This window comes from Eurytemora carolleeae, unplaced genomic scaffold, assembly GCF_000591075.1.
Source record: "Eurytemora carolleeae unplaced genomic scaffold, Eaff_2.0 scaffold198, whole genome shotgun sequence".
Lineage (NCBI taxonomy): Eukaryota > Metazoa > Arthropoda > Copepoda > Calanoida > Temoridae > Eurytemora > Eurytemora carolleeae.
Genome location: NW_019396106.1, coordinates 194,325 through 206,078, shown reverse-complemented (window position 1 = coordinate 206,078; position 11,754 = coordinate 194,325). Strand labels below are relative to the sequence as shown.

Here is an 11,754-nt window from a genome sequence, read left to right as displayed (position 1 = left end):
CCCCCCCCCCCCCGGTGTTCGCCTCTGGTTAAGTCCTCCAATAGCGCCTAATTTCTGCTCAATTAAGAATTGGCTCAATGAAAATATCAAAGTTAACCTAAAAGATAAGTATCCGATTGATATAATTGATTAAATTTGCTAAGTATTTCTTTCATACTGATTAAAATTTCGATGTTTTTTTGCAACATCCTATTTTAAACATTTTTCACGTAAATAAGACCAAAAATATTTTTGCTGTTTCATAATTTGAACTTTGCACCGGATGATGTGCTGTAGACTTTTTGTACTCAAGAGCCCAAAACTTAAGACAGAGTATCGTAATGAAACCCAGTATCGGAAGAATCGGAATCCCGGTTTCATGAATGGGGTCAGGCTGTTTTGTAGATATTAACATCTTTGTTAAGAAACATTATTTTATGTGGTTTCTTTATAATCTCTTTTTGTTTTCTGTTTTCGTGAATTAAAATCTACGAATATGTAGACTGTAGAGACCACAAAAAGGAAACTCTCTTAAATTTCCGGTGTCATGCATGGAACGGACTCTTGCATGGGACGGACTCTCCCTAAAGTTTTAACCACTTAAACACAAAGTTAGGCTTAAAAAGCAATGTTATGACATTTCCGATATTTATTAATGTATTTTGATTGGAAAACACATTAAAATTATCTATGTCTCGAGTAAATATTAATGGTTTTGATGATTTGATAGGAAGACGACATTGAAGAGAAAATAACTTTTTGAAGGACTAAGTGCGTATTTAATATATGTTAACTAATAATTTGTATTGCTTTTAATGTCTAACATTGTGTTGAAATGGTTAAAACTTTAGGGCGAGTCCGCCCCATGCACTCGAATCCGCTTCATGCACTACACCTGCTTACAGTGTACACGGTGAACAAAGTACAATATTTATTTAAATGTACACAAAGAAAACTTGTTTTAAGTTTTGGGCTTGTCAACGTTACGTCTTTCACGCGTTGGTCACTTCAGTGTATTCGCATATATATAAAACTACACAGGTTTCACCACTTTTATGCAAGATAGTCAATAAGATATCGCAACGAGGCTCGCGCACGAATGAAAGGTCCATTCGGTACGGGGGAAGATCTGTACGTGTCTGACGTCACTGACTATCTATCTATCCCACGTCAGTTCTAGGACCCGTGTCCGATTCTCTGTGTCCTGTACCGGGTTATGACGTAGGCAGCGGACAGACGTTAGAATCACTAGAATTGTACGACTACCTTACCCTGTTCCAGTACCTATGCTGTTATAGAAATGTTGTAGGATTTTGAAAGGGAAAATTGGGACACCTTCATCAAACTTTAAAAAGCGCAAAAGATATTTCGAATTCCAGTTTTATCATGTTTTTATTTTGATCAAGGAACCTGAGTTTGAACGGCTACGAGAAATTCATCACGATACCAGGGTTCAGAGTTTAGCCTGGGGACCTAGAACCTCACAGCTTGTTGCTCCCAGATGTCTTCAATTCGCAACCAGTGGAACAGACCATAAACTCAGAGTATTCAATACAGATACAACACAGGTATACTATTATACATCTAGTGGAACATAGAGTATTCAATATACAGATACAACACAGGTATGCTATTGTACATCTAGTGGAACTGAGAGTATTCAATATACAGATACAACACTGGTATACTATACACCTTGTGGAACATAGAGTATTTAATATACAGATACAAGGCAAGTTAATTGCAGTTGTGTATACTCTACGTACATACCATCATGCAATATTATTTTGTATTTTGTGTTTGAAAATAAATACTATAACTATATTAAAACAAGTTCTCTCTGGGCGGAAATTGTAAACAAGAATAGATGCATCAGTGTTCGTTTAGAATCCGTGGAGGATAAAAGCATTTAATTTTGATAATTTTGATAATTCACGTAATAGTTACCTTTAACCAGAATATTTTATTGATTTTTTATGTGAAAGAGGAATCCTATGTTAGGCTGTGAAATCCGTCTTGTGTTTACATTACCGCCCATAGACAGTGCACTGCAGTACAAATCTTGTGGAACATAGAGTATTCAATATGCAGATACAACACAGGTAATACACCTTGTGGAACATAGAGCATTCAATATGCAGATACAACACAGGTAATACACCTTGTGGAACATAGAGTATACAATATACAGATACAACACAGGTAATACACCTTGTGGAACATAGAGTATACAATATACAGATACAACACAGGTAATACACCTTGTGGAACATAGAGTATACAATATACAGATACAACACAGGTTCTAGTATTCGACCGTGGAGCATTAAAGCAAATAAATTTTTTTTTTGGCCAAATTGTCAGATTCCGTGCAAATTACTTGGTATCTATGTAAATAAAGTATGAATCTCTGTCTGTTTGTTTGTATGTTCTAAGATTGTTTTTTTTATATAGTAGATTGAATATTTTAGAGAAATAATAGTTTCCAGACAAAGCTGGGTTCCCAAGTCAGTAACATAAATTCTGTTATTATTTCAATTTTGTTAGACTTGTTTAATTGTTTTTTATCTTTGAGAGAGTTTACAGAATAACAATTTTGCGAATATTTGAAATTGACAGCGGATAAATAGATTTTATTCGGAAATATATGTTTCAGGTGAATGTGAAGCTGTTCAAGGGTCACAGCGATTATATAAACGGTATTGTATTTGAACCTGAGTCTGGAGAACTAGTTGGAACCTGCTCAGATGATCATACAGCTAAACTCTGGGATACCAACTCAGGAACATGTCTTCATACCTTTCATCTTACTTCTCCAGGTTATATCACCCTTTTCAACAGATTTAATTTTGAAGCAAATTTTTTCAGATTACTTTATTTTTAACATGGACAATACAATTTACTTCTGATTTTTTTGTTTTTTAATTTCTCAACTCTTCCTTAAATCTCAAGCATGGTTCTTAATCAAATTGTTAAGGTGCATCTTATCTCGATCGTAAAAAAGGTTAAAAAATAAACATTGAGAATTAGTAAAGTCATTTCAAAAGTTATCATGTGGTAGTAGGATATCACTACAAGTCTTATTTGATTTGATTTGATTTTAATAACAATAACAAATTTTTAATTCTATTTGTCAGGTATGTCAGTGTGTTGGCATGCAGCTGAGACTGGTAAACTATTGGTAGCCCAGAAATCTGGAGTTATATCTCTATTTAACAGTACAAACTATGCTCCGATTCTCTCCCTAGACTGCTGTAGTTCTCCACTACTTGGAGCTGACTGGTGTCAACCCAACAGCATGCTAGTTGCTGCAGCTGTATTCTCAGATATTGTATATTTTGATCTCTCAAGGCCTAGTCTACCAACAGAGCGGAAAAGTCTGCATGGGGAAGGTGCTAGGATGGTTAAGTTCTCCAGGGCTGCTGATTCACTGGTTGCTACTATCGGTAAACCTGGAGCTAACCTAAAAGTTTCTCAGCATAGAGCCGGACTTGTGATTGTTTCCAACCAGAAGAAGATTGTTGGTGGTGGGTGCAGCTGGCATCTTCGTTTACCTTATCTGGCAGTTGGGAACGATAGAGATATTGATCTCTACAAGTTTTCATTATAATCTTGAACCTTTACCAATTAACAATGCTCGGTGTATTTTTTATATTTACTTTTCCAATTTTGGAATTAAATAAAAGTAAATATTTTTATTTTCAGATAAGATGGGGTCCCGAGGGATACCCTGGTCCCTGGCTGATCAGGCGGGTTTAGTAGTTCTAGATCTACTCTATAAGAAAGCGTATTCTCTAGAATATGATTACATGGTGGTCCTCCTGGAGGGTCTACCACACGATGCTCAAACATTTGAAGATAATCTTAATCTGTCAGACTTCGACCCTGCCGAGGTCATTCTCAAGTACTCGGCTAAACTAGAAGAGTATAAGACTGAAATAGGGAAGAAAAGAAAGGAATCAGGCAACAAGAAACACAAACTATTTAATCCGGACAGCTTACACAATTACGCATTTCCTACCGTCTTGAGTAGAGAGCATCCTATCCCTGACGGTGTAGATCGAGACGAATATATTAAATACAGGAAGTGTTTGTATTTTGACGGGATTAGGCAAACTAGAGAAGAACTGGTTTCTCTCCTTAGTCCTCCCGCCATAGATCATCTACACCAGCTCCTGGTCAGTATATACAGGAGAAACAAGGAACCAGTGGAGAAGGGGGTGTTCACACTGCAATCCATACTCATGACAGAGTTCACATCATCCTTCCTCATCACATCAGAAACCTTTTACAATAATTATAAACAGATTGGTGGGATAGGTTTCAGAAATATTGATACTAGGATGGGACCTACTATAATTAGGTCCTGTCTCCAGGATGGACGAAAACTAACCAACCTGGCGCTGGAGAGCGTGTGTACGGATTCCCTACTGGAGGTGGTGGGTCAAGTAGCAACCAATCTCAAGTACCTGAATATAAACCACAGCTTGGTTACTGATAAAGGATTAATCGACTTGGTCGGGATAAAGCTTGGTTCTACCGGAGTAAGACCTAAGCTAGACCGAACCTGTAAACCAAAGAATTTCCCAGTAGAGAAAATTGTTAAGAATACAACTCCGCGTTGGATCAAGATTCCGGGGAAAGGTGCGGTGAACCTAGTTCACATCGAGGCGAGCAAGTTAAACAGAATTCAATGGCCGACAGAACACTGCTCATACACTGAATATATAAATGTTCCTGTGGATTCAGGATTCGTAGCTCTTCTTACCTACCTTCCTAAACTGAGAGTTTTCATGACTGAAGTAGGCGGTAAGACTGTTCAAGCCTATATCCGAGGACGACAGAACAGAAAGAAGTATAAGACTGAACCCCTACAGCTTGAAGTATTGTCTGAGACCCGACCCACCACGGCAATCCTCGACTGTTTGGCGGAATATTGTCCAAACTTGACGGAATTGCATGTGGATTGGTCGGAATCGTTTGGGCAGCCCATGTCTACTCGGGAAAAATGGATTCCCAACCTTGGAAAGATCTCTAAACTATCACACCTGAGAAGCTTAAATGTTGATTTTCCAAGCAACAACCTACGTGATACTCTGCCTGTTATTGGAGCTAACCTAGTCAGTCTTCATCTACAGGTTAAACTTGCAATTTTTAACTTGTTATAGTACTTGATTTGGAACATTTTACTCCTCAAATACTGGATTTGGTCGGGTCGGCATTGTAAATCGAGCTGATGGGAGTTCAGGGACTGTCGTAATTTTAAATGACCTTCATTCTTTGTTTTTCTAGATTCTGAATCAAACAAAGCTTTAAGGGTAACATTCTTAATCAAACAAAGCATTAAGGGTAACATTCTTAATCAAACAAAGCATTAAGGGTAACATTCTGAATCAAACAAGGCTTTAAGGGTAACATTTTTAATCAAACAAAGCAATAAGGGTAACATTCTGTTAATCAAACAAAGCAATAAGGGTAACATTCTGAATCAAACAAAGCAATAAGGGTAACATTCTGAATCAAACAAAGCTTTAAAGGGAGTGTTCGCGAAAAATGAAAGGGGGGCTTAATGCGATATAAAAGCGCTTTTGATCGCTACTAATCTTACTTCTAGCTGTTGCGTCTATAAGGAGAAAATTGTTAAAAACGACTAATACCGAAGAACGTAGTGTCCATACAAATTCAGAAAGATGCAACATACGACTTGGACCGTAAAAAAATCTATTTAATTTCAAACAAATTATTCAGATATTACAACCTATAGTCATCGATTATCTTTCTTCAAACAAAGCAATAAGGGTAACATTCTGAATCAAACAAAGCATTAAGGGTAACATTCTGAATCAAACAAAGCAATAAGGGTAACATTCTGAATCGAACATGCCACACGACAAATAAAGTCACAGTTTACGTCTACAGTCTCTTAAAGAATGGCAACATTTTTTTTGAAAAGTAAAGATAATGATTTTAATTTCATGCGAATCAATATGATTTGCAGTAAAGATTCAAATTTCAAAAAAAATCTATTTTATATATTTGCTAAAGTGGTAAGCAATAAGCATGCTGTAATCAATATTTATGGAAATTGTTATGAATTAACTTTTTTTTAATGAAAATTATGAATAATTATTCGATAAATATTTTTTTTCAACATACATCTGCATAAAACATCTTCTGTTTAGGATATTATGACTTTCCGATACAGCTTAATAAAACAAATCAAAGAGAATTGTTTAAACCTGGAGAAGTTCTGTTTTATGATGACGAGCAATAACTTACTCGGAACCGGAGCTCATATAATAGTAGATAAGGACGTAGATCTGAGGTTGGAGAACTGCTCTAGGACTAATCCCAAGAGACTGTTTTCCAAGTTGAAAGAATTACATCTGGTTGGACCTCTAGGTTGTGATTTCGTCCGGTATACGCTCCACGGTTGTAATCATCTCACTTCTCTCACACTGGGTATAGAGTGGCCAGACATAACACTCTGCAACGTACGTCCAATCTCTAGTAAGGATCTCCTTGGTGAAGAATTTTTAAATGAAGTGCGCGGGGTAAACAGTCTTTCGGAACTAGAGCAGATACATTTCTTTGCTCAGCACAAGCGGGGCACCACCTGGTTGACAAAGGATTTTGCCATGTTTGTGGCCTCGGAATTCAAGAATCTAAAGCATTTTGGAACTTTCAAGTTCTGGAACTTACGTCATTTCGATATTCAGAGCCTTATCAAGTCGATTAGACAGATCAACAAAACCATCACGTTCGACGAGGATTTTAGCGAGGGAAGAAGAGATTGGATGAATGGGTTTATGAAGGATGACGAGGTAAGGTTACGCAAGAAACCTCCCCAGGATATGAGTAAGCTTGCTTGCAGCTGGATACCTTTGAGGCAGGGTGGAAATACTCTCAGTATACTGGATGAGGTAGGATTTTGGATATTGTCGGGAAGGGGTTAACTTTGGGATGCAAATTCTCATTCCCTCCCCCTAAATCATACATTTTTTTCTTCCTTTGCAAAAATTGTTTTTTTAAGTTTCAGTGAAATTTTTCAGTTTTCTTAGAAATTTCGAAAATCTTCCTTCTTATTTTGGATATTTTGTTATTCACTGTATTTTTGTGATTACGTATAAAAGTAAAAAAAAAACTCAAATATGCATAACGTTTATTAGGTAACTGATATGTTGGTTGTACCTGGAATTATCTGGGGAGAGAATGATGAAGATGATGAAGAGGATGATGATGATGATGATCTTGAGAATGAGGAGAATTCAGACGACGAATCTTCTGACTTCTCCGACAATGAGAACTTCGTCGTGGAGAATTTTGGTCTGGGAGGAATCCAGGATCCTTTCTGTGTTATCCAGTGATAAATATCTTGTCAGCATTATTTTCTATCTTGTCATATATTCACAGAATTTTTACATTTCTTTTCTAATTTCATGTATTTTCAGAGAGATGTGAAATGTGCCAAAAACGTTCAACTTAGTTCCCGTAACACTTAGTACAATATTTAATAGAAGAGAAGAGAGCCATGTACCTGAAACTAGTAAACCTTATCTTAATCTCCGCTGCTCAAGTGTCATCCTTCCAATCTCACTCAGGTTATTAAATATTAAGAAAGAATTTTGAATGGAAAACTGAACTAATAATGGATTATCATAAAGATGACAAAAAAAGCAAACAGATAAAAAAAATATTGATGTTTATTCATGTTAATTAATTAATTTTGGGAAGTCCTATCAGCCGATTAGCCACTCGAAGCATGTTTATTATAGGAAAAGATTTAATGTTTCTTTTTTTACTTTTTGAAAAATTTAAGAAATAAAAAGCATTGTCTGATTAATTGATTGACTGATACATTACACGTGAACTGTTTCAGAATCACATGAACTGCAGATAGCCCAGGGTAAACTGCAGTACGATGTTATCTCTGTGGATGCGCAAATGCCACGCTATGGAACGTGCTGGAAGAACGCGCTGACCAGCCTTAATAATGGCTGTAAGAGATTGGACGATGACATACAGAGCCGTCTAGCGTTGAACTTTGCCAACTGTTTCTTGGAGAAGGCTGGTTTGGAGACTTATCCATGCGAGAAGACGGATACAATCTCAACCTGCTTAAAGGGAATTGATAATAATGCGTTCACAACCTTCTCCAATTTCTTCACACACACTCAAAACATGTGCTATTTCTTACAATCACAGGTTATTAAATTAAAAATCTTTTAATAATTGATTTTTAAAGCTTACTTTCCACAGCAAAACCTTCCTTAAAAAAAAATTAATTATATGACACGACTTTATTTCTAGGTTTGGAAAGAGGAAACGGATAAAACTGTTGAAAGGTTAGCTGAAAACTCTGCCAAGGTTAGCCGCGGGCTGGAAATATCTCACAAGCTGCAGTCTGATATCTTGGAGGGTCAGCAGGTTACACTGGAGTACCACAAGCAGCTGGTGGAGAACGGAACCTATCTCAGCCAGGCCATAGAGGCCAGCAAGGATAATGTTAAGGAGATGTTGATCCAGTTCAAGACGAGTACAGACGAGCAGAAGAACCTGATATTTGAGGTGTTTGACCGAGTGTCGAGGTTACAGAATCTAGTGGTCTCCGAGGTTAACTGGTTGTATACAGTTGTGTTCTACGGTGCATGTCTGGTTGTTATATATATTGTGACAGCTACCAAAAGGACTGCAGACGCTAGGATTATTCTCTTTATTATCCTCAGTATTAATCTTTGTATGGAGAGAATAGTTTGCAACTACAGTCTTCCAACAGATCACACCAAGGTATATTTCATTAAGAAAATTATTTTCTCAAATTGTAAAAAAAACTTAGTTTTCATTTTTTGGAAAAATTGAAATATTTTCTTAAAAATCACAGATGTTAGGGGTCAAGGATCTAAAATTATGACCCGGGAGCCTTTTAATTGAAAACGTGTTTCTAATCAAATAAACTAATTTTTTGTTAGGTAGTGAACGAGCTATCTGAGACTGTTTATGATAGGATATGGTTAGTTCGACAGATCGCTATAGGAAAGTTAAATATTCTCTATTAGCATTCTTCGTGGACATTTTGAACATGTCCATTAGCCTATATCAAAATCGGTCAACTTAACGTACAGAGAAGAGTGGTAGCTAATGAGGTGCCCCAAACCAAGTTTTATTAAACAAATTTCTTTTGATCCTAAGGGTCCCTGCTCGGGGACCAGTGCTTAGAATCCGGATCCGTTGGATCCCGAAGATTTTGGCTTCCTGGATCCGGATCCGCAAAAATATGCTGATCCACGGATCCGGATCCAAGGGGTAAAATATCAACCAAAAACTGCAAAAAAACTTTTTTACTCCTAAAACCCAAATCTGAACTTTTGAAAAAAAAAGAGAGATTTCTGAATGGATGTATGATATGTCTAACTGTCTAGTTATATATGTCTGAGTATGGATGTATGATATGCCTAACTGTCTAAGTATATATGTCTGAGTTTGGATGTATGAAATGTCTAACTGTCAAGGTATATATGTCTTAAACTGGATGTATGATATGTCCAACTGTCTGGGTATATATGTCTAAGTATGGATGTATGATATGCATAACTGTCAAGGTATATATGTCTGAGTATGGATGTATGATATGTCCAACTGTCGAGGTGTATATTTCTGAGTATTGCATAACTGTCAAGGAATATATGTTTGAGTATGGATGTATGAAATTTCTAACTGTTTAGGGTCATAAAAAAAAGATTGTTTAATAAACCTGTCCTTTAGCACCTCATTAGCTACCACTCTTTTCTCTACCAAAAGTTGACCGATTTGATATAGGCTACTGGACATCCTGATTAACAGGGGTGTATATTTACTTGAAAAATTATTAACCCCCCCCCTCCTCCTCCTGAGTTAGTTTAATTAGGATTTTATTCGCTCGCATTGGAAAATAAATGATTTCAAGGGAAAAATAAATAAGTTGTTGGGTAAAAGATATTAGTTGTTGGGTAAAAGATATTAGTTGTTGGGTGAAAGATATTAGTTGTTGGGTAAAAGATATTAGTTGTAGGGTAAAAGATATAAGAGAATGATTTGGGATTAAAAATTATTATTAACTGTGTTTTGGGTGTATTACACTTACAGTAGGTAAATAGGAATAAGAACTTGGTAAATACTTTTTCTTTAATATTTGACTGTACTGCAGGGGTTTGTATCCTGGTACTCGCTATCTATGGTATGAAGTACAGGGACTACAATATCATCAATAACTCTCTTCTTCTGGAGATCAAGAAACAGAATCTGGAACTTAAACGTTCAATGGAGATGTTTCAGGTCAGGATTAAATTTTAGAAAACATTAATAATTACTGGATTGTTTCTAGGGACCCTCCATTCTAAGAGGGAATGTCCGATTCACTCCGATACCCTTGAAATCATTATCTGGTCATTAATGAGGAAGATAGTGCTATTTTTCTAGTTTATAAAGTGTTTAATTATTATAGTTCCTACAGTATAAATGCTCAAGTCATTTTAGTAGAGAAACCAAAATAACAAAGAATCTGTTTTCGATATTATAAACATGGACATGGATATCTAATTCATACTTGATCAGACAAAGTTTTTTTTATAAAACTGGGCAGGGTCACTTAAAGTTACGCTTACAATCCCTTCAAGAGAGATTTATCATCTTGTCGTTATAAAGAATTAATGAATATATGGAATAAGACGGCTGATTAAAAAGTTGATTTTATTGCTGTTAATGTTAATTTGTTTCTGGAATAGAATTCCCCTCTCCCTTTATCCCATATATTTGTATGGTTGTAAAAATGTTCGTATGAGATTAAAAAAAAGTGGTTCAATTGTTTAGGTTGGAAACAGAAGTATGCGAGATTTCCCTCAGGATGTTATCGACGGAATTAGTTCATCACTACATCCAACCTGGGCCTCTATGATGGCGGAGGATACAGGGTTCCAAGGGGACGAGGACGAGTACTCAGACGAGGACAGTGATAGTTTCAACTCCACCAGGACGGATACAACCTTTGATCCGTCCCGATGGTCTGATGATGAGTTTGAAACAGCGGAAAATAGTCGGGAGAACTCGGGGAATATTACACCAACAAATCAGGTAATTTTTTAAAAGATATCAAATAAATCTGTTTTATATTTAAAGTCGTTTCATGTAAAAAATTAACTTGTTTTCAGGAAATAGATTCTTCTCTCGAGGCTTTATCTGGTCGTGTTCTAACCTCTGTAGAGAACTATCCGTCTATCCTGGACTGCTCAGGGCATTCCGTTAAACCAGTCACTCAACCATTCCTTACTCCAAGAATAAAACGACCCCGAACTCCCCAGAGCAAAACCTCTACACCTACTCCGGACAGGGAGAGATACAACCTGAGATCCAGAACTCCGTCCTCTGGGAATCTAAACTCGAAGATAAATGAAGAAACTGAGGAAGACTTCGCGCTTCTGGTTCGAAAACAGCTGGGGACTTCCAAGAGAAACTTTGCAAAATGGCAGCTAGCTCTAAAGAAACAAAATCAAGATTTCTCATCCGATGAGAGTTAAAATTATTTATGTTTAATTTCAAATTATTTTAGTTTTTTGCTTATTAAACCATCTTTCATTCATCAATACTCGTACCTGTCAATTAAATAGTTTTTCGTCTTTCAGTTTTTAACAATATTACGCTTACATGAAATTATCTTAAATGAACACATTTTTTATAAATAGACTTAATTCAGAAAACGTTTGCACATTGCAAATATGGTATTATTAGTTTTATTGTTTCGTA

At 36.3% G+C, this 11,754-nt stretch overlaps 2 protein-coding genes across 3 annotated transcripts in view; both read left to right on the top strand.

The window, feature by feature from the left end:
- Positions 1-7,431, top strand: part of LOC111695073 (nucleoporin Nup37) — a 17,110-nt gene extending 9,679 nt beyond the window's left edge. The window contains exons 3-5 of one of the 2 annotated variants that reach the window (XM_023464241.1): positions 3,683-5,117; positions 6,162-6,902; positions 7,149-7,431. In XM_023464241.1, coding sequence (XP_023320009.1) covers positions 3,690-5,117; positions 6,162-6,902; positions 7,149-7,346 — 2,367 coding nt within the window. In that variant the 5' untranslated portion in view covers positions 3,683-3,689 and the 3' untranslated portion in view covers positions 7,347-7,431. The other variant, XM_023464242.1, reaches the window with a different exon arrangement.
- On the top strand, positions 7,425-11,754 carry LOC111695074 (uncharacterized). Its single transcript, XM_023464243.1, has 7 exons — positions 7,425-7,580; positions 7,859-8,184; positions 8,290-8,766; positions 8,949-9,012; positions 10,163-10,290; positions 10,825-11,085; positions 11,163-11,754. The coding sequence occupies exons 1-7, from the start codon at positions 7,511-7,513 to the stop codon at positions 11,526-11,528; spliced, it is 1,692 nt and encodes a 563-aa protein (XP_023320011.1). The 5' UTR covers positions 7,425-7,510; the 3' UTR covers positions 11,529-11,754.